The sequence below is a fragment of the Geotrypetes seraphini genome, chromosome 11, assembly GCF_902459505.1.
Source record: "Geotrypetes seraphini chromosome 11, aGeoSer1.1, whole genome shotgun sequence".
NCBI classification, from domain to species: Eukaryota; Metazoa; Chordata; class Amphibia; order Gymnophiona; family Dermophiidae; genus Geotrypetes; species Geotrypetes seraphini.
Window position 1 is genome coordinate 85,793,429 of NC_047094.1, and position 23,984 is coordinate 85,817,412.

General features: G+C 43.4%; 1 protein-coding gene across 1 annotated transcript in view; it reads left to right on the forward strand.

Moving 5' to 3' along the window:
• Positions 1 to 11,871, forward strand: part of SRMS (src-related kinase lacking C-terminal regulatory tyrosine and N-terminal myristylation sites) — a 45,897-nt gene extending 34,026 nt beyond the window's left edge. The window contains exons 5-8 of the mRNA XM_033914927.1: positions 6,199 to 6,357; positions 9,195 to 9,376; positions 9,782 to 9,938; positions 10,775 to 11,871. Coding sequence (XP_033770818.1) covers positions 6,199 to 6,357; positions 9,195 to 9,376; positions 9,782 to 9,938; positions 10,775 to 10,968 — 692 coding nt within the window. The 3' untranslated portion in view covers positions 10,969 to 11,871. The remainder of the gene's footprint in view (positions 1 to 6,198; positions 6,358 to 9,194; positions 9,377 to 9,781; positions 9,939 to 10,774) is intronic.
• Positions 11,872 to 23,984: the final 12,113 nt, after the last annotated feature.

A 23,984-nucleotide genomic window follows, 5' to 3' on the forward strand; every position in this document is an offset into this window, starting at 1 on the left:
TATTTATATTCCCTCATTTTTTGGCTAATTTTCAGGTTTTTGGCTTTTAGGCTCTTTTCAGCCTATTTCCTATCCAGGAATGTTGATTCATTTTCTGCCTGAGTTCTACTCGATCTCCCCAGGCCGTTGAGCTCTTTGACTTTGGGTCGGCAGTTTTTCCAGTGATGTTCAAGGCACCTAGCGGCAGCATACAGTACACTCAATGCAATAGGACCATTTCAGGTACAGACATGCACAACTGGTGGATACAGTACCTAAGTCCTGACCATTGGGATATTTCTTGCACACTCTGCTCTCATATGCAGAAGAGTTTGCTTAGAGCCAGAAAATTGCAATTTGAAAAACTTTTTGGCACAACATCAGGGACATTGAGCATGGCTAGAGACTCCAAGCCCGATACTCAGCCTCGATCTACTCCAGCATCGACACCTACACTGGTTGGATCAACAGCTCATTCCACTTCTTTGTCTTTACTGCTACCAACACTGGGGGGAGCCTTGTAAGCGAACTAAAAAGCACAAACGTCTCCACACTCATGAGAAAACTCTCCATTTAAATCACCTGGAAATCTGAGCAATTCCCAATGCATTCTGATTAAGAACTGGTTGAAAGGTAGAAAACAGAGAGTCGGTTTAAATGGTCAATATTCTCAATGGAGAAGAATAAATAGTGGACTTCCCCAGGGGTCTGTGCTGGGACTGTGGCTTTTTAACATATTTATGAATGATCTAGAGATGAGAAGACCTACCCCGAAAATAAGCCCTAGCATGATTTTAAGGGTAGGTCCTAATATAAGCCCTACCCCCAAAATAAACTCTAGTTGGATCAGCAGCATTGAGAATCGGTTCCTCCTCCTGGAAACATTTGCAAGAAATGTGAAGTAGACATGCGGGGTGGGGGGGGGAGAGGAGCAGATGTTAGGGAATGGTTCGCGACAGGGAGAGCCAATCAGCAGGTCCGCGCTCTTCAACCTCTCCCTTAGTACAGGCAGTGTCCTGTTGGACTGGAGGACGGCTAACGTCATTCCACTCCACAAGAAAGGCTCAAAGATGGAGACAGCAAACTACAGACCAGTGAGTCTAACATTGATAGTGAGCAAACTAATGGAAACTCTAATCAAACACCAATTAGATAAGATCCTGGATGAGGAGAATCTACGGGATCCCCGACAACATGGATTTACTAAGGGGAGATCCTGCCAATCCAACCTGATCAGCTTCTTTGACTGGGTAACGGGGAAGCTGGATATTGGGGAGTCCCTGGACATCGTGTACCTGGACTTTAGCAAAGCATTCGATAGCGTACCACACCGCAGGTTACTGAGCAAGATGAGTTCTATAGGATTAGGTAACACATTGACGAAATGGGTTGGGAGCTGGCTTGGAGGTAGGCTCCAAAGGGTGGTGGTGAACGGCACCCCCTCCGAAATGACGGAGGTGATTAGTGGAGTACCACAGGGCTCAGTCTTGGGCCCAATCCTATTCAACATCTTTATAAGAGACTTGGCAGAAGGGCTTCGAGGTAAAATAACATTATTCGCCGATGACGCCAAACTGAGTAATGTAGTGGGCAAATGCACAACAGACGAAGATTCAGTGCCCGACAACATGATGCACGACCTACTCCTGCTGGAGCGATGGTCTAGGACATGGCAACTCAACTTCAATGCCAAAAAATGCAAAGTTATGCACCTGGGCAGCCAGAATCCATGCAAGTCTTATACCCTTAATGGCGAGATCCTAGCAAAAACGGTAGCAGAACGAGACTTGGGGGTAATCGTCAGTGAGGACATGAAGTCTGCCAATCAAGTGGAGCAGGCTTCGTCCAAGGCAAGACAAATCATGGGCTGCATACGAAGGGGTTTCGTCAGTCGTAAGGCGGAAGTCATTATGCCATTGTATAGATCCATGGTGAAGCCCCACCTGGAATACTGTGTGCAATTCTGGAGGCCGCATTATCGCAAGGATGTGCTGAGACTGGAGTCAGTGCAAAGAATGGCCACCCGGATGGTCTCGGGACTCAAGGATCTACCATACGAAAAACGGCTTGACAAATTACAGCTATACTCGCTCGAGGAGCGCAGAGAGAGGGGGGACATGATCGAGACGTTCAAGTATCTTACGGGCCGCATCGAGGCGGAGGAAGATATCTTCTTTTTCAAGGGTCCCACGACAACAAGAGGGCATCCGTTGAAAATCAGGGGCGGGAAACTACGAGGTGACACCAGGAAATTATTTTTCACTGAAAGAGTGGTTGATCGCTAGAATAGTCTTCCACTACAGGTGATTGAGGCCAGCAGCGTGCCTGATTTTAAGGCCAAATGGGATCGGCACATGGGATCTATTCACAGGGCAAAGGTAGGGGAGGGACATTAAGGTGGGCAGACTAGATGGGCCGTGGGCCCTTATCTGCCGTCTATTTCTATGTTTCTATGTTTCTATGTATGCTGGCCGGCAGGAAGATGTCATTCCCTGGAGAGTGCCGCCTGTGTAGATACACTGTCGGCTCCATTGCCATCAGGAATTTTTGGGGAGGCCATGGCCGCTGTGCGACCCCCCTCCCCGTTCTTACACCTATGCTATTTACCATATAAACTACTATGCAAGATCATTTCTGCATTACTTGCAATCACATTACACATACAGAAAAAAAAAAAAAAAAGATGCAAAGAGTAGCTTCTCTCCCCCCCCCACCTCAGACTACCTTATAATTCCTTGTGGCCTAGTGTAGGGGTAATTCCCAGTTGCTCTTACCCGTATCGGCTCTAACTTCAAAATGACTCTGTGACCTCTTGCGGCAGTCTAGCAAAATTGCTACTAAAGGTAATGACAGTCATTTTGATAGCTGAGTCAGCAAGGGCAGGAGTGCTTGGGAATTATTCCTGCCCTGATTACACCCCTAGACTGCCAGAAATTGTAAGATAGGCCCGAGAAGGCCATCTACAAATGGGCAATGTGGAAAGGCAATTCATGTTCAGAGGGAGGGAGACAAAAAGAACAAAGCATAAATTTTTGGCTTCCACTGAAAACACACAGTCTATTTCAGCCAAAACATAAACTATGGCTGTAGCCTTTTAACCAAAACCAGGCAGAAAAAAGGATTTGGGGCCAATTTCGGCACTGTAACTGAACCCAAAATTTGGTTGACCTCTATTCCAAACCCAATAGCAAATGGTTTGCAATTAACTGAGTTTGTGGCATCAGATTTTAAAGATGTTCAAATTTCTTAATATAGATGCTGCCTTTCATTTATCCAGTATCAGCCTAAGCATAGTTGGGTCTGGCGAATAACTGGAGTCTACTGAGTGCTGAAAGATTTGGTCTCTGGGATCTCTGAGTTCTACTCGAAATGGTCCAGAGAAGAGCGACTAAAATGGTTAAGGGGCTGGAGGAGTTACCCTACAGTGAGAGATTGGAGAAACTTGGCCTCTTTCCCTTGAAAAGAGGAGACTGAGAGGGAACATGATCGAAACATTCAAGATAATGAAAGGAATAGGCTTAGTAGATAAGGACAGCTTGTTCACCCTCTCCAAGGTAGAGAGAACGAGAAGGCACTCTTTAAAGTTGAAAGAAGATAGATTCCATACAAATGCAAGGAAGTTCTTCACCCAGAGAGTGGTGGAAAACTGGAACGATCTTCCTGAGGCTGTTATAGGGGAAAACACCGTCCAGGGATTCAAGACAAAGTTAGACAAATTCCTGCTGAACTGGAATGTATGCAGGTAGGGCTGGTCTCGGTTAGGGCACTGGTCTTTGACCTAGGGACTGCCGTGTGAGCAGACTGCTGGGCATGATGGACCACTGGTCTGACCCAGCAGCGGCAATTCTTATGTCTCTTTGGTTTCTTTGTGCTGAAAGACATGGTGTCTGAGATCTCTAAATGCCATAAGGACATGGTTTCCTGGGTCTCTGTGATCCCTAAGTACCAACAAAACATGGTCTCTGGGTGCCAAGGGATATTACATTACATTACATTACATTAGGGATTTCTATTCCGCCATTACCTTGCGGTTCAAGGCGGATTACAAAAGGTTAATTTAAAAACTGAGTTACAATGATTAGCTAGAGAGGTAGGTTGTAGATCTTATAGACATTTAGCGGGTTGTTGAGGGTGAGGTGGTTTGTAGTAGAGTTGATAGGTGGTCAAAGTGGAGGTTCTATTGTTATTATTAGTGAGTAATGGTTAGATCGATCGTCAGTTTTGGTGTTACTAAGAGGTCGTGATGTTAATGCTGCTTCAGGAATTTCTTGAAAAGTGTGGTCTTTATTTCCTTTCTGAATGTCCTATAGTCTGGGGTGGTCATCAGAAGGTTGGAGATTTGGTTGTCCAGTCTTGCGGCTTGAGTGGCTAGTAGGCCGTCGTGTAGTCTTGTTCTTTTTACTTCCTTGATTGGGGGGGGGTATGAATGGGGAGTGCGTTTTTCTGTGTCTGGTAGTGGGTGCTTGGATGAGGCGATTGTTTAAGTATGATGGGCTGTCTCCGTGTATGGTTTTAAATAATATGCAGTAGAATTTGAATTGGATTCTTTCTTGGATTGGAAGCCAGTGTGAGTTGATGAAGGCATCCGTAATGTGGTCATGTTTTTTCAATGAGTATATGAGTCTCAAAGCTGTATTTTGGATTGTTTGGAGTTGTCTAATCATAGTTGCAGGGCAAGGAAGGAAGAGGATGTTGCAGTAGTCCAATATACCCAGTATTAGAGATTGTACTATAAGTTGAAATTGTGTTCTTTCAAAGAATTTTCGGACTTGTCTCAGGTTTCTCATGATTGCGAATGATTTCTGAATTGTTTTATTTATTTGCGGTTGCATAGTGCAGCATCTGTCTATGGTCATGCCAAGTAGTTTTATGGTGGTTTGGATGGGATATTTGATTGCGTTTATCTCTAAGTTGGTTGTGGTTTGGATCTTGTCATTTTCGAGAAGGATGAATTTGGTTTTGTCTTGGTTGAGTTTAAGTTTGTGATTTTTCATCCAGGTTGTGACTGTTTCAAGTGTTTGGTGAAGTTTGTCTGTCATGGTAGGTTTGGAATGATCGTATGGGATGAGGATGGTGATGTCGTCGGCATAACTATAGGTGGTTATGCCCAGATTGTCCAGATGCGTTCCTAGAGATGCAGTGTAGAGATTGAAGAGGGTAGGGGATAGTGGAGATCCTTGTGGTACGCCGCAGGGGTTTGACCAGGATTCTGACTTTTCTTTGTTTGATTTTACACTGTAGGTTCTGAGTTTTAGGAATCCTTCAAACCAGGAGTAAACTTTATCTGAGATACCCACTGCGTCTAAGATCTGTAGAAGGATGTTGTGATCCACTAAGTCGAATGCCGCAGTTAAGTCCAGTTGTATGAGAAGCATCTTTTTTCCTGTACTAAGGTGTTGTCTGACGGTATCCATAAGGGAGCCTAGTAGTGTTTCTGTACTGAAGTTTGTTCTGAAGCCTGATTGCATGGGGTGGAGTAGGTTGTGGTCATCTATGTAATTGGTGAGGAGTTTGGCTACTATGCCTTCTATAATTTTGACATATAGCGGAATTGAGGCTATAGGTCTAAAGTTAGATGGGTGGTTTTGTGGTGCTTTTGGGTCTTTTTGGATTGGGGTGATGACGATTTCGCTGAGGTCAGCAGGGAATGTGCCTTCTGTGAGCGTGAATTGAATCCATTGTAGCATTATGGTGCGGAATTTTACACTAGCGGTGGTGAGGAGATATGAGGGGCAATGGTTGAGGTCACAGGAGGCATGACTGTATTTTTTGTAGAATTTGTTGAGTTCTGACCATTGTATGTTGGGGAATTGAGTCCAAATTCTGTCTGCTGCAGTTGCCTCTTTTCCTGAAGGGTGGATTGTGATTGTGTTTTGGTGGGATGGGTTAAGGATGAGAGTGGCTCTGGTGTTGGTAATTTTGTTCTTGAAGTGTTCTGCTAAGAGGGTGGGTGATGGTGGGGGGGTGTTCGTGGTGGTTGTGTATGGTTTGGTGTCTAAGTTTTGGATACCATAGGGTATGGCCATTGGGCTCTGTAAGTGCAACAAGGTGGAGTTTCTCAGTGCCATGGAATGTGATCTCAGAAGTTTTCGGATGCTACTGCTTATGGCCACTAGGAATTCTGAATGTTACAAGATGTGGTATTTGGGATCACCGCATGCCAGGGGACTTATCATGGGCTTATTCATCTTTTAATCTGCCTAGTTTCTTTTCTAACAGCTGATGTGAACAAAACAGACTTGCAGAAAGAGATTCAAGCACTGAAGAGTCTGCAGCATCCCAACCTCATCCAGCTTTTTGCTGTCTGCACGATTGGAGAGCCTATATACATTGTTACTGAGCTTATGCAGAAGGGCAATCTCCTGAGTTATATCAACAGTAAGTATCCAGCTAGACTCCTGCACAACAAATCAAATGCACATTCTACATAGAAACTGTTTCAGCAGTTTTGTACTCTAGAAGTATCATTGTACTCAATGAGATCCTGTACTAACATCCCTTATTAAAGAGGTATCACTGTACTCTAAGACAGTGTTCCCTCTAAGCGGGCGGGTGTTGTGAGCAAACTTTTTTCACTGTGAGCTAAAAATATCGGGCGCCAGCAAGTTATGAGCCAAATAAATATGTTGCTTTCTACCACAGAACTTCCTTACGTTTGTATGGAATCTATCCCCTTTCAACTTTAGAGAGTGCCCTCTCGTTCTCCCTGCCTTAGCTACTAAGTCTATTCCCTTCAGTACCTTGAATGTTTCTATCATGTCCCCTCTCAATCTCCTCTGCTCAAGGGAGAAGAGGCCCAGTTTCTCTAATCTTTCGCTGTACGGCAACTCCTCCAACCCCTTAACCATTTTAGTTGCTCTTCTCTGGATCCTTTTGAGTAGTACCGTGTCCTTCTTAAAGTACCAGTGCTGGACGCAGTACTCCAGGTGAGGGCGTACCATGGCCCGGTACAGCAGCATGATAACCTTCTCTGTCTCTTCAGTCCAGCATCTGCCCCTTCCATTCACTGTCTGTCTTTCCCTGCCATCTCTCCTCCTGCCCCCCCCCCCACCCCCCAATTTGGTCTAGCATCCATCATCTTCCTTCTGTTCCCCTCATGGTCTGGCATCTCTATCCTTCCCTCCCCCCTGTGGTTTTTAGCATATCTCTCTTCTCATTTCCTCCACTCAGATCTGATCATTCTCTGCTCTCTCTTCCCTTTTCTTCTCTGGTCTTCCTTCTCTATTTTCTGCCTCCATCTAAATTAAATTCTTTCTTACTATTTAGTCCCGTTTCCCTCTTTTCACTGTGTCTACACACAGCTTGTCACCCCTTTCCCTCACCCCTCCATTATCTTACTATTTTCTTCCCCCTTTATTTATCTCCTCCTTCCATCCAGTATGTGTTCTTTCCCCACTTCCATTCAGCATCTGCTCTCCCTTCTCAACTGACATCCATCTGCCTTCTGCTCTCTCTCCCTTCTTCTCACTTCCATCATCTGTCCCCTTCTCTCTCTCTCTCATCTCCTCCATTCCATCATCTGCCCCTTCTCTCTCTCTCTCTCTCTCCCCCCCCCAACTTCCATCATCTGCCCCCCTTCCCCTCACCTTTGTGGGTCACTTTCTTTCCCCTGAGGGTGGCTCATGTCACAGGGGAAGCTTTGGCCGAGCAGAACCGCTTGATTGACAGTGGAACTTACTTGATTGATGTCGATGCTGGGGCCCGTTGCCGTTTGAAGGAAAAAAAAAAAGGTGGAAAAAAGGAACCTGTAAAGGCGAGAGGAAGGGAAACCTCCAGGACAGCTGCTTTTTGCCCTCCTTCAGCGGCCCAAGAGTTCAGACCAGCAGCGGCAGCTCTGTATGCTTTTAACTTCGGCACAGAGCTGCCCCTAATCAATAGTTTAGCGCGGTTTCATGAGGCAGCCTCGGGGCCTTTGATAGCCGGCCCGCTTCGATGATGCGATGTGGGCCGGCCTAGCAAAGGCCCCGAGGCTGCCTTATGAAACCGCGCTAAACTATTGATTAGGGGCAGCTCTGTGCCGAAGTTAAAAGCATACACAGCTGCCGCTGCTGGTCTGGAGGTGCGGAGACAAGGCAGGAGGCAAACGCGGTGGAAGGCAGGAGTCCCGGCGAAGGCAGGAGTCCCGGCACAGCGACTGCAACAGGAAGTTGCAAGTCAGCTGACGCCGGCCTTTCGTTGCGGCGGGGACCGAATCCTTCGCGGACCGGCAAGATTTTGTTTGCGGACCGGCGGTTGAAGAACTGTGCTCTACACTGTGTGCACTGTGACGAGAAACTTGTGCGCTGCGAGGTAATATTTTGTGCGTCAGCGCACCCCAGCGCAGCTTAGCGGGAACACAGCTCTAAGACCCTCTCTTGGTACCCCCATACTGAGACCCTGTGCTAGCACCTGTTCAAGTAGGCTGGAGACTTGAACATCGAGGCCAAAAGAATTGCCAGAATGGATTCTCTCTCCCACATGATTGGGCTAGAGACTCCGTTCTGTGAATTCAAATAACAGATGAGGAAAAGCCATGTAAAAACAAATGTTTTATTGACAGAGCTCCCTTAGTCTAGGAAGAGCAAGCCCTCAGAATTTCAGTGCTCTTCAAAGAGAGAAAGCAAGGCAAACAGATTTATACCTTATGTGACATCATTTGTAATAATTATCATGCTTTAGAATACAATGGCATAGTTGATCACATGACTTCCTTTCCAAAAAATGCCTTACATCAATGTTAACGTTAAAAGTCCATTCTGTTAAGTTTTTAAACCCAGCAGGTGGCAGTGTTTCACTTTTCTTCCTAAATCGCCCTTGATCTTTGACCTCTCCATATTAAGCAGCTTTGTACTCTAGAAGTATCATTGTACTCAATGAGATCTTGTGCTAACATCCCTTATTAAAGAGGTATCACTGTACTCTAAGACCCTCTCTTGGTACCCCCATACTGAGACCCTGTGCTAGCACCCCCTTACTGCAGGATTATTGGTACACTCACTGAGACCCTTCATTGATAAATCCTGTACTTTCAGTGTAACCCAATGTCTTCTTTTCTGAAAATTCTATAGGATTGTTCACACATAAATGCCAGCATACATATGTATTTTATAGACAACATGACATATTGTGCCTGTGTGAGGCTTCCTTCAGAACAGTGCAAAATAAATGTTTTGTTATATGCCTTTGGTGCTTGAGAAGTTGTGTCCTGATGGTACTGAGTCCTTTGCTATTCCTAGGTCTTGAAGGGAGAGTGCTATCCCCTCTCCACCTGATGTACATCACCTGCCAAGTAGCAGAAGGCATGGCGTATCTGGCAGAGAAGCATGTGGTTCATCGTGATTTGGCAGCAAGGAACATCTTAGTGGGTGACAACCTTTCATGCAAAATAGCTGACTTTGGATTAGCAAGACTTCTCAAGGTCAGCCCCTGGTCCATTTCTTCCTGATTCTTCTCTCAAGATTGTCCATTTTCTGTCTCTTCCCCTCTGCCCCTCTCTTTGGTGTCAGGCTATCTTGTGTCTTACTTATTCCCCTCTTCTGTCTACCCTAATCAAAGCCCTCATGTTCCAGGAACTTTATCCATCTCTCCTCATTCCAATCTTTAGTCTGACACATATAGATTCTAGATTTCATTCCATCTCTTATTATTATTAACCATCTACCATGAAACAACACATTTTCCACTGTTTGGTAGATGATCTTCACCCTCCTCTTTATCAAAGTGATACCTATCTGCTTATATTCCTGCTTCCCAGTTTTTCAAAATTGTCACTTGCCCTATCTATTCATTAAAGAAAGATGATTAATTTTTTACTACTTCTCAGGAGGAGTTTTACTCACCAAGCTCTAACACAAAAATCCCAGTGAAATGGACAGCTCCAGAAGCAGCCAACTATCAACGTTATTCCTTGAAGTCGGACGTCTGGTCATATGGAATTGTGCTTTTTGAGATCTTCACCTATGGAGAACAGCCCTATAGCGGTGCGTCTTTACACCTCTTCCTCCTCTGTAAGGACACCAAACAAAATAAAAACCCACTGCTTCCAAAATGAAGGCCACATGACTCAAATGAGCACCTAATAAAGACAGAAATGAAATTAGGCACAGTCTTTATGTAAAGTTTTGCCAACTCTCAGCTGATGCTGCCTGTCTGGTGACATCCACGGGATAATGTGTTAAGGTAACTTGGGGGCTTGCCTGCCTCAATGTAGGAACTTCATGCTGTGTCCAGCTGGCACCAAGTCAGATCTCATCTGTTTCAGTCTATGCTAAGTTGAGCAAAATAAAGAAATGATTTACGACAACTGAATCAAACATATCCATTTTTATCTCTGCTAAATTACTGACATTCCCAAACAAAAAATAAAAATTTAAAGGTCCAGTATTCAGCACCAGATTTTAGCAGCACATAACCAGATGGCACCAATAAAAATCCAGAAAGACCAGGGATAGTGCCAGAGCAGTCCAGGGGCAGAGTCTGGGTGGAGGCGGGTATTACCTAGGCACCATTGTTATTCAGCAAAAAGGCAACACCCTGTTAACCAGCTAGCTATCCGGATCCCGCTATTGAATATCAATAGTACCCAGGTTATTCCTGGCAGATGCCTTTTGCCCAGATATTTAGGGATGAGATCCGGATAGGATACCTGGGTTTAATTTGAAGAAACATTAACCACTGCCAGCTGAATATTGCCCCCTCTGGATCTGGATAACAAGGAAGGAGATGCAAGAGTAAGACCAAAAGAAGTAGCAATATAGACAAGAAAGACAAGTGCAGATAATTTAAAATTTCTCTTAATCCATTCTTTCTCATGCAGGGATGACCAACCGAGAAGTTCTAGAGCAGCTCAGCCATGGCTATCGATTGCCACGGCCAAGGGCTTGTCCTGTTGACGTCTATCAAATAATGCTGAGCTGCTGGAGAGATGAAGAGGACATGCGCCCCTCCTTCCAAAATCTGAGGGACAAGCTTAATTCCATCAACACAAACCTGAATCACATGCAGAAGTAAAGCAAAGATAAAGGACTGTCACTCAGAGCTGCCATTGAGAGGTCATGTTGCAACCTGGAGAAACCTTGGGCCACCAAGTTTTATATTCTATGAAAACAGCCAACTTCAGCACTGGATAACAAGGAAAATCTGATCATTATCTGCAGGGACTGTGGAAGTTTTAATCTGGATATAATGATCCAACAAATCTTCTACCAGGCACATCACCAAGTGAACTCCAAACATTGAAGGAGTGGTAAAAACAAAAACACATTTACCAAAAGTTTGAAGTTCTGCTTTTCTCAGACACAAAAACTTGATCTCAATAACCTCAGCATGAAGCCTAATGCAAGACTTAAGACGGCTTTATACAAGGTCTCCACCCACCTAAATGGGATGTTATAATTCAGGAAAGACAGAATATGGATACTGCACTAGGAGAAAAAGCAGAAGGACCTGTGACCTGGCACTTCCATGACACAGCAAGCACAACAGCAGAAAGCTATGGCCTGGCACTGCCATGATACAAGCAAAGAAAGCATCAGGAAGCTACGATCTGACACTGCCATGATATTAGTAGACAGAGCTGCAGAAAGTTACAACCTGGCACTGCCAAGAGACACTAGCAAACAGATTAGCAGAAAGCTGCAACCTGGAAACTACTATGACACCAGTAGCCAGAGCAGCAGGAAACTATAACTTGACAGTTCTACAGTACCAAAACCACACAATCGTTTGTTGTTGCCTCTGTTTTGAATATTTTATTTTATTTTTTGTATTTGAAGCATTACTGAAATCTATTCCTTGAGTACTTTCTACTTTGACTTATATACCCTTTAATCTTTTTAATGGCACACTTATGGTAATACTGTACGCAATAAAAGTAAAAAGTGAACAAAGAACAAGAAAGGCCACCCTGATAAGAATATATGCTGCAGTGTAGAAAGGAGGCTGATGTCCAAATTTGGGATGTGGATGTGTTGGGTCTGTGAGTTTTCGAAATGCTTGCATTGCCAGCATAAAGCCACTGATACATTTCATCCCACCAGCAGCTGAAAAAAAGGAGGCAGCCAAGGCTTATGGTGATGCTCAGTATGCCTACACCAAAGAGAGGAAAAGCCTTAAGCTGCTACCGTTAGAAGGGAAGAGAAGCAGAAGGAAAAATTGATGGCCTGTAGGTGTGTGTGTGTTTTGGGAGGGGGGGGAAAGGTAAAGATAGAGAGAGAAAGGATGTTGGATGAGTGGTGAAGTAGGCAAAGAGAAAAATGGGCAAGTAGAGACTGGAAGAAGGTGCAGGGCAGGTGAATGTGATTGAAAAGATGCTAGTATGCTGGCCGAGGAGAAAGAGAGAGCAGGATGATAGGAGGAAGGAGAGAACAAAGGAGGAGATTTATTTGATACTGAATATAAGAGAAGAGGAAGACTGACCTTGTAACAAAGGTCAGTGGTGTGTAAAGGTGGAGGGCTTGAGATTGAGGTTTCACCTAGGGCAGATGATATCCTTACCTTGGTCCTGGGGACAGACAAAGCTCCTCTTTCTATGGTATTTTATGCCCACTTTCTCAATTACATTTAGCTCAGCCAGGTTCATTTGTTCAAGGTAAGTTACATTTGGGAAGAGTGGACCTGTCCCTGACCCCAGAGTGCTCACATTCTCTTTCAACCAGAGGCAATTGAGGCTTCAGTAACTTGCCCAAGAACACAAGTAACTACCTACTCCCAGTTACCTACCTCTTTTCTTCTCAACCTCCCATTCTTTTTCCTCCTTTCTTATTTTCAAGAATGTGGACTCTGTCTGGATGTGAACTTTCTTGTCCAAGAGATGTAGTTCTTCTCAGTTTTCTTCCCATAGTCTGTATGACAGTGGGATTTGAACTCTGGTTGCCCTGGCTCTTGTCTGCTGCTCTAACCACTAGGCTACTTTCTAAATTAATCCATTTAACCAATTGGTTGACCTCCCATAGACTAATATTGAACCCAAGTAAATCCCAAACAATCCTTTTCAGCAGGCTTCAGCAAGATACCTTGCAATTCCTGTCTTGCTTTTATCAATGTCTGTTCCATTTGGTACCTTCATCAAAATATTAGGAGTACTTTTATACTCATCTTTATCTTTTACGCCTCAGATCTCAACAATCTTTCAACTAGTAATTAAGTTGACTACTGCAATTCATTTTACAAAAGAAGCAAGATCAAAAAACAAAAATGACTTCAAATTATCCAAAATATTGCTATTAAACTAATTCCTGGCCATTGTAAGTATGATCACATCACTCCCTTGTTCAAGGCCACTCACTGGTTTTCTGTCACACACTGCATTACCTATAAAATCCTTTTGCTTGTATTCAAGACTTGTATTACCGAGGCTCCTCCCTATCTTTCTAAACTTTTGACTCCTTACCATCCAACCAGAATCCTATGATCCTCCTATCAAAATCATCTCACTACCCCCACCTTCCATGAAATCATCCTATATACTATTCGCTGCTCTACTTTTCTCAGTACAAGGTCCTGAACTATGGAATGCTCTACTATTCCATCTTAAGCTCCAGACCTCCTTAACTAAGTTTACTTTTCTCTTTGAAGACGTTTACACCTAATTTTTATTTTCTATCCCTTCCAACTCGTAAGGAAATTGGAGCAGAGTCCACCCTCTTGTTCTGTCCTCCCCGTTTTCTTTTTGAATTTTGTGATTCAATTCTTCCTCCTACATGCTTGTCCTGTTAGAGCACTCCCTCCCCTATATAATTAGATTATAAGCCACATAGACAACCTTTTGATGAGCAGGATATTAAATCCTAAAAAATCTTGGAAACTATAGTTAAAGGAAAACAGGAATGAAAAGAGATCATGGTAACGAGAGAGAGGATTGGGGCTAAAACCAAACCATTCCAAATCGGTACTTCTCTGCTCTTAATATCCTATGATGATCCAAATTCTACCCCCACCCTTTATTATTCTCTTCCCTTAGTTAAAGGTCACTGGTTCTTGAACTTTTCCCTCACTCCACTATAATCTACAACATAGCAATGGACCTTTCCAGATTTTATCTGCATTTAGACACCAAAATGACCATCTTCCTCCTTTATTCCCAAAATGGCTTTCATACAGTGGGAGAAGGGATGCCAGGGCACCTATAATTAGCCATAGGGGTGCAATAGGGGAAGCGGTGGCAATGGACATATAATCAGAACTAGGGTGCAATGGGAAATGGGTGGCAGTCCAGCTACAATCAGACTTCAGAGATCAGTGGGATGGGGGTAGCAGTGCACCAATAATAAGAGTCAAGGTACAGTGGGAGAAGAGGTGGCAATGCACCTAAAATCAGAATTTGGGGTGCAGTGAGAGAGAAGGTGGCAGTAGATGTTCAAAAAGAGTTTGGTGCACTACGGAGAGATGGTGGCGGAGTTAAGGGTGCAGTGGAACAGGGGATGTATAATGAGAATTCACAAAGCGGTAGGAGAGTGGCCAGGGCACCTATAATCAGAGTTCAGGGTGAATATTTCAGGTTCTAGTGTGAGAAGGGGTGGCAATACCCCTATAAACAGAGTTTGAGGTACAGGGGTGAGAGGGGAGTGGCAGTGCATGTGTAATTATAGCTCAGGGAGCAGCTGGAGAGATGCACTTATAATCAGAGTTGAGGGTGTCCAGTGCAGTGGGAGGGGGAATGGCAGTACTTCTATAATCAGGGTTCAGACTTCAGTGGGAGAGGGGGTTAGCAGGGCCATGGTGAGACCTCATCTGGAGTACTGTGTGCAATTCTGGAGGCCACATTACAGTAAAGATGTGCGCAGAATTGAATCGGTTCAGCGGACGGCCACCAGGATGATCTCGGGGTTCAAGGGTCTCTCGTACGAAGAGAGACTGAACAAATTGCAGCTCTACACTCTCGAGAAACGTAGGGAGAGGGGAGACATGATCGAAACATTTAAGTACCTCACAGGACGTGTCGAAGTGGAAGATGATATTTTCTTTCTCAAGGGACCCTCGGCCACAAGAGGGCACCCGCTCAAACTCAGGGGCGGAAAATTTCATGGCGACACCAGAAAGTATTTCTTCACAGAGAGAGTGGTTGATCATTGGAACAAGCTTCCAGTGCCGGTGATCGAGGCAGACAGCGTGCCAGACTTTAAGAATAAATGGGATACCCATGTGGGATCCCTACGAGGGTCAAAATAAGGAAATTGGGTCATTAGGGCATAGACAGGGGGTGGGTAAGCAGAGTGGGCAGACTTGATGGGCTGTAGCCCTTTTCTGCCGTCATCTTCTATGTTTCTATGTTACCTGGAAATCCATAATGAAAAGCTCTTTCCTATCAAACAACTATAGATCTCTTTCTAGTATTCGGCTATGCCCTGCTTTTTCAGCTAATAGCAGTATGTCAAATACTAAATAAATAAATATGTGTCGCAATCTAAGAAAAGGTACCAATTCTCACCCCTCCTCCCTTTTCTTACAAAACCGAAGTGCTGTGTTTAGCGCCGACTGCAGCGGTAACAGCTCCGACGCTCATAAGAATTCTATGAGCGTCGAAGCTGTTACCGCCAGGGCTGGCGCTAAAAACTGTGCTGCAGTTTTGTAAAAGGGGGTGGTTAGTGCCCGCTTGCTTGAGAAACAAGGCAACAGTGCCAGTTGGGTTCTATTTATTTGCTGAATTATATTGTTAGTTGAAACGGTATATCTCTGGCAAATGAAATGACAGAAAGATGTGGTTTGTTGCATTTGAATCAGCATCTTCTTGGTTACTTAGCCAGCGGAATAACTTAATTTCTAAGACTTGGTTCCTTTTCTTAGATTATGACATATATAATCAGAGCTGAGGTTGTAGGGCGCAGTGGGAGAGGAGTTGGCAGAGCTCAGGAGGGTGGCAGTATATGTGCTGTATAATCAGCGTTTGGGGAACAATTCTGAGGAATTCTGAGAGAAGTGGACATTTCTCTGGGTAAATGAACTTTATTTTGCTCTGAGTTTTGGTGATGCAAAAAGATTGGGATAAAAGAGAAATTGTAGGCTTATTGAAAAAAAAACCACAAAAACAGTTTGATTAAAAAAAAACCAAAAAAACCCCAAACAAACTTTAGTTATTAACTAGTTTAAATATTGTAAAACCCTTTTCCCTATAGTTTTAAACTTGAACTTTCTGTCAGTCTACTGCATTATAGCTTCTAGATTAGAAGGCAGAGCAGATCCTAGTTTAGTCTGGATAAATGTCACATCAGGGAGTGCTAGAGCAGTAAAATTCCTAGATGTAGTAAATAACTGCTTCTTAGAGCAACTGGTTCAGGGACCAACAAGAGGGGGAGCTAATTTAGATCTAGTCCTTAGTGCAGTGTATCTCAAACTGTGTGCCTCCTGAGATTCCAAGTGTGCCATGGCGCCTGCCAGCCGACTTCCCTGCCCGATTCGCCGAAGGCCTGAATGTTTCCCCCTTCTCTCTAGCATCCTCCGGCTTCCCCCTAGCCTCCCAGTCTCACCTTTAAAGCTAATTACAGCAGCCTGAAGAGGATCGCCAGTAGGTTAAATGATTTTATTTTCAACATAGTGATTGAAATGTGTCAGTATTGTGTGTATATGAAAAATGAATGGAAAAAAATTGCATTACCATTAGTAAAGGGGATGGGATTTGGGGTAGAGCATGGGTGGGCCTAGGGAGCTCTGTGGTTGGGGTACTCAGTTGATATTTGTTAGACTTAGGGGGTACTTAGCTTGAAATAGTTGAGAAACACTGCTGCAGGCAATCAGCTGGTGCCAGTGCCTCTCCTTCTCTCCGGCCCTCTTCCCTGCTGGCACCCCCTACTGGCATCTCAGGGCCCATCTGGAGGGCCTCTGCACATGCACGGGCGTTAACATGTTGATGTCACGCATATGCATGATGTTATCATGGTGACATCCACGCACTTCTGGATGCTTCAAGCCATGGCCACTACCTTTAGTGTGCCCCGGCTCAAGAAAGCTTGAGAGACACCACCTTAGTGGGATGCAGGGCTTAGCAACATAGTAAATGATGGCAGATAAAGACCTAAATGGTCCATCCAGTCTGCCCAACCATACATGCTTCATAAATTAATTTAATTTAAATGGTCCTTTTTCTTAGATATTTCTGGGCCAGAATCCCAGAGCCCTGCCTGGTAATGTGCTTAAGTTTCATCTACTGGAGTCTCCATCAAAGCTCACTCCAGTCTATCTTAACTATACCAGCCATCGAAGCCCTCTCCAGCCTGTCCTCAACTGAATGTCCATATATGGGACACAGACTGCGCAAGCCTGCCCAGTACTGACCTTAGTTCCTTCAATGTATACCCATTATTTTCTGAAAGGTAATGGTGTTGCGTCCACTGGGAAATAGTGATCATGATATGATAAAATTTGAGCTAATATATGGAATGAAGTCACTAAGGAAATCTACAGTAGCGGCATTTACCGTAATTAAAATGAGAAACATGCTTAAGCAGAAGCTATAAGGATAAGCCACAAAAGTTAGGCCTTTAAATCAGGCCTTTAAATCATGGCTGTTATTTAAAAATACCGTCTTGGAAGCCCAGACCAGATGTATGTCATGTATTAATAAATGTAGGAAGAACAGCAAACAGTCAGCAAGGTTTTGGGCAGGTTTTTATTGGAAAATTCAAAGTTTTCATAGCCACAATATACAAACAAAATACACCATTACATAAAATAAAAATAACAGAAATATCTCTACAGTAAGCGTAGGTGTAGTAGCCCACATTAGGGGAACTCGCTTACTCTATAATCAAAAGAAAAATAATATAAAGACAACATGCATAGAATTAATCTCACCCCACAGTTGGACCATTCTAAGTTATTCTAGGAATATTATAAAAGAACTCAACCTCAACCAACAGAAAAAACCAAAAACATTTCAAGTTGTATAGGATCAAAGAAGGCGTGAATTCTTTCTTCCCTTGCCAACCATAAACATTTGCATGAGAACTGCAAAAAAAAAAAAAAAAAAAAAAAAAAGGGCTCCTTTTACAAAGCTGTGCTAGGGCCTTAACGTGCGAATAGCGCACGCTAAATTGCCATATGCCCTAGCCGCTACCGCCTCCTTTTGAGCAGGTGGTAGATTTCCGGCTAGCGTGTACTATAGCGCATGCTAATCCGGTGCATGCGATAAAACCACTAGCGCGGCTTTGTAAAAGGACCCCTTAATTCCAGGAATTTTTTCCTTTTCAGTTAAGTGAATCTAATCACATCGGGAAAGATTTGAATTTACTGCCCACAAAGCAAGGAATTTTTATTTTTAAAGTAAGTATTAGAACCATCAATTTATTCTTCTCTGTGGAGAACCTGACAAAGCGGATAGCTCTAGTTTTAATATCATCATTAGAACTTTCAAAGAAATTAGTTAAATCTAAACTAGCTCCCCCAACGGAGTCAAGGTCACCCTCAATATGTTTTTCCATATGGAACCATTGAAAAATATAATAATATTCAGCAATTTATGTTTCTTGAGAAATTGAAATTTTTAGCATTTCCTTAAAATATTAATTTAAGAAAATCTCAGATGAAAGCAATCTTGTTTGAGGAAAATTCAAAGAACGCAGGCAGTGGTAACTGTGAGTATTCTTCAAGGTCCTATGGATAAAGATATTACATCTGCTAGTTAGCCAAGTGGTTTTAGCCTCCTCTCCTGAAGGAGCTTCTATTAGCATAGCCTGCCTGACCGACATTGCCACTTGGATGTCATACAGCCATCTAAAATTGGATATGGCTAAAATTGAACTCCTTATTTTTCTGCCTAAACCCACCTCCCCCCCACCTGCTGTTCTCTATTTCTGTGGATAACACTCTCTTCCTCCGTATTGTCAGCTTGCAACCTTGAGGTAATCTATGACTCCTCTCTCTTCTTCTCCAATCAGATCCAACAAACCACATAAACCTGTTGCTTCCTCCTCTATAATATTACTAAAATCCAACCTCACCTCTCCAAGCACACTACCAACACCCTTATCCATGCTCTCATCAGCTCTCGTTTAGACTACTGCAACGTACTTCTCTCAGTTCTTCTCCTCAACCATCTCCCCTTCAATCTGTCCACAATGCTGCTGAATGACTCATATTCCATGACAGCCAATATGCTCACATTACCCTTCTCCTCAATTCACTTCATTGGCTTCCTATCCATTTTCGAATACAGCTCAAACTCCTCTTACTGACTTACAAGTGCATTCACTCTATAGCCCCTCAATATCTCTCCTCACTTATATCTCCCATGCTCCCCCCCTGTGAACTCCATGCATTGGTAAGTCCCTTTTATCTATACCCTTCTCCTCTACCACCAACTCCAGTCTCTGTCCCTTCTTTCTTGCTGCGCCATATGCCTGTAATAGGCTGCCAGAGTCAATACATCAAGCTCCATCTAGCAGTATTCAAATCCAAGCTAAAAGCCCACATTTTTGAAGCTGCTTTAAACTCTTAACTTCCACTCACTGTCAGATGCCTATATCCATTGTATCATTCCTTCTGCAAGAAACTCCCCACATCCCGCCCAAATACCGCCCTAACCACTCCTCTAGACACGCCCCTTTCAGCTCTGGGCGTACAGCGGCATTCAGATGCCTAAAAAGTCCCTCGCTACATCCAGAAATTCGGTTTGATTATTGGCATTTGGACAACCTGTCTTTTAGATCATATAAGTGCAGACTTGGACAGGTTTTTAGATGTGTTTAAGGTTTGATTATGAGCCTCATACTGTCTGGGCTGAGCCAGATCCTTCTCTCTACAGAATCCCACTTGAACAGGAACTTATATCAGAGGGAAGGTTTGGCCCAAGCACCGTGTCATCACTGCTGTTGCTGCAGGCACTAGTGAAGAACTCTGGTTTGATGAACTAAAAGCTAGATGCAATAGTAACGGTTGTTAAAACCATGCAGGTCACTGTGGTCAATTTTTTGGCCGATTTGTAAACAGCAATCGATGTTCCAATGGATTCCCATGCAAATGAGATTTGCGGAGGGCAGTCATAATCTCATCTAATTGCTCACTTAGAAACTGGCTCTCACACATGCACAGAGCCAGTTTGGGGAAGCTCCAAAGCAGCCTCCTGCTACTCAGCTGTTTGGGTTTTTTTTTTTTTTTTTAATGGCACAGATGTTGCGAATGTGTTACACACTCACAAACTCTGTCCCCATTTTTAAAAATGCAAGACATACTCCCTCTTCGACGACCCTTCGGAACCAAAATAGAGGCAGGATGGATGCCCACTCCCTCCTGCCACCGTGAATCGCCCCCTGCAGGATCCCCCTCCCAATACTTTAATAAAAATCAGCAGGATGGATGCCCAATCCCTCCTGCTCACAGGCCCACAACTCCAAAATGGTGGGCCTTCCCCTTCCCGATGCATCCAGAGATACAAGGATAGGGGCTAAGGCCCCTCGCATATGAGCCAATCAGAGCCTTAGGATCCTTCTGTATTAAAAGATCTGATTAGCAGTATTAGCGATTCGATTCGATTATGGCATGCAATGTTAGGCCATCAATCAGATAGCTTCTTTTAATATTAATGATCTCATTTTAATAGTAATTAGGTTATTTGCATGCAAGAATTAGAGAATGTATGACTGCATGGAAAACCACATGGTGAGCCATTTTGAAAATTGGATTGGCAAATTCCGTTGGTTGCTAAACCAGTCAAACCACTTTAGTGACCATCAGTACACTAAACTAAAACTTAGTTTTATAGACTGAGTCATCAACCAAGAGGAGCTTGACTCCGTTTATAATAATGTAAAACATAATACATAAATTTGACAAGAAAAAGTAGACTAAATAGTTAATTTCCAAAATGTTTAGCAAACAAAAAAGTTTTCAGAACTTTCCTGAATAAAGCAAAAGAACCTAAACTTCTTAATGTAAGCGGTAAAGCATTCCAGAATTCACTTAATTTAAAAGCAAAAGAATAACTAAATCTCTTAAAGGTTCTGTTTTTACCACTGAGATAGGGAAATGTAAGTTTTAAGTTTCGGGAACTTCTGGCAAGATGAGATCTATGAACATTCCAGTCTAGAGGAATCAAAGTGGCAAAAATGCCAAATAGGATCTTAAATGCAATACACTTAAATGCAATGCACTTAAATTGAATTTTGAGATACACTGGAAGCCAATGTAATTCCTTGAGCAGAGGGGTTACATGATCAAATTTACTCTTACCGAAAATAAGTTTAGCTGCAGTGTTCTGTATTAATTGAAGTCTCTGCAGACTGACCTTTGAAAGACCCAAATACACTGAATTTCAGTAATCCAACCTTGACAAAATGATTGATTGAACCAATACAGAGAAGTGTTGTTCGTGAAAAAGTGCTCTCACTCTTCTCAGAGCACGGATGCTGAAAAAACACTTTTTAATAAGTGAGTTTAGTTGGTCCTTAAATGTAACCCAAAGAGTAACAATATTCCATGCTACTGATCCAAGGCTTCCTCCATGTCTTTCTCAATGACAGACTATGGACTTTTCCTCCAGGAAATTGTCCAAACCTCTCTTAAAACCAACTATGCTATTCGCTCTTACCACAACCTCTGGCAATGCGTTCCAAAGCTTAACTATTCTCTGAGTGGGAAAAAAAAATCCTCCTATTGGTTTTAAAAGTATTTCCCTGTAGCTTCATCGAGTGTCCCCTAGTCTTTGTAATTTTTGATGGGGTATAATCCTTTTTTGTAGTTACACAACCACACTCAAAGCGGTTTACATATATATATATAGATACAGTGTACTTATTTTGTACTTGGGGAATGGAGGATTAAATGACTTGCCTAGGGTCACAAGGAGCAGCCCTGGGATTAAATTCCACAATCTATGGATGCAGACGCAGCAGCACTACCACTAGGTCATTCCTCATCTTAAGGGTGAAGAACTCAAGTTTGATGGATCAGGGATGCTGAGGGAAGATGGGAAAAAGGTGCGGGATCTGTGGGGAAGAGAAGGACTGACTGAGGGGGGGGGGCAAGAGAATCTGAGGGAAGGGCTGAAGAAAGAGCAGAGGGCCTGGTGGATATGGGAAATTGAGAGTGGAGGAGTAGCCTACTGGTTTGTGTGGTGACTTGAGAACCTGGGATCAATTCCCAGTGCAGTTCTTTGGGCAAGTCACTTAACCTTGGGTACAAAATACATACCTGTATGGAAAAATTATGTCCTTCCCTGATAATTTTCTTTCCTTTAGTCACAGCAGATGAATCCAGAGACTAGCAGGTGGAGAAAGAGAGAACTGAGTTGTCCTCAGCCTTATTGGATGCACAGCCTTCTGGCCACTCAGTATAGGTCTTCTCAGAGCAGCCGAAATAAAGCACATGAAACATATGAAACTTATAAAACTCCTTACCCCCACATGTACTACATGAACAATTGAAACTTAAAAACCGAGAATGCAACTCCAGTTGAAAAAGCATGCCATAACCTCGCCTAAGAGCGGCAAACACTTAAATTGAAACAGGGTGGGGCTCTGGATTCATCTACTTTGACTAAAGGAAAGAAAATTATCAGGTAAGGACATAATTTTTCCTTCCTTGTCATCAACAGCAGATGAATCCAGAGACTAGTGAGATGTAGCAAAGCAGTCCTAATGTAGGGAGGGAAATAAACACCACTCTACCAATCCTAACATACTGATGGCCACTCCATAAGTAGCTGACGCCAAGCCACCACTGTGGACACTTAGAGAACAACAAACAAGCTATTGTGAAATCCTCCACTTCCACATCATTCCCTACAGCATATGTCCAAGGAGATACGAAAACACTGAGTGTATGTATCCCATGATCAGACAGATGCTAACCCTCAGAGCACATGTGAGCAGGAGAAATCAGTGCCTGAGAGCAATATACTGTGGAAACCACTGCTGCAGTGGCCCTCCATGAATAGAATGACTGCAGAGTACCAGTCTTTCATGTCTCCAAGGATCAATAAGAACTCCTCATGATTGAATCCATTATCCAATCATCCTATCTCATGGCAAAGCCATGACATTCAGGAAAAAATACAACAGCAAATCAGACTCTCTTTCCCTGGCAAGAATGTAGGGTACCTAGCATTCGAATAAGAATAGATATGCTGGTACCAAAGGAACAGAGCCAGGTTCCACAGCCAATAAGGAGATAAAAACCCCTAAGGAAACTCTCCCAAAATCACCTACCAGAGATCCAGTAAAGGAAGAAATAAGAAATGAACCCACCAGAAAGGTGCGGAAGTACAACTACCACAGAAATAGACATCATCCCTATCTTCCGTGTCCCCTCCTGTGGACAAAAGCTCTGGGGCAGTCCAGGCCCAAGCTTCATGCTAGAGCCGCACTTATGATGTCCCAAGCGACGGATTCGTTAGTGACACCTGACGTATGGAGAAAGAGAGAGAGAATTCAGTCATATCCGAACTAAGACAACAGGACACCTGGGCATCCTCTCCCAATAAAACCATCAGGGAACTGAAAAAGTGGTTTCTCCTACCCATACCTAGGTTGGGACAATAAGAGCAATGTACAAAGACAAAAAAATTATAGCGAACAGAGCAGATAGAAAATCTAATCTCCCATCACAAGTAGTGTGGTTCCCTGACAAGAGATTATAAATATCAGGAAGTTAAAGAAAGAGAAGCCCACCAGGAAGGTGTGGGAAGAAAAAACACCTTCCAACTGCTACAGCAAGAAATAAACAATATCCCTAGAAGGGCACATGAGCCCCAACAGATACGATAAGGAAGAACTGGAAAGAGTCTCCTAGACAGTGGCCTAAAAAGGACATCGCAAGCCACTAACCCCCAGTTGTACTTCATGATGCTAAGGGCTCCTTTTACGAAGGTGTGTTAGGGTTTTTAGCGCATGCACAAAATTACCACGCGCTATAGTATGCGGTAGCTGAAAATCTACTGCCTCCTAAAAAGGAGGCGGTAGTGGCTAGCACGCTCGGGAATTTAATGCACGCTATTGTGCGCGTTAAGGCCCTAGCGCACCTTTTATTACTGACCTAAGGAAAGAGGGTTTGACCTCTGAAACCTAATTTAAAAATGTATTAGTTCAATAAAATGATAT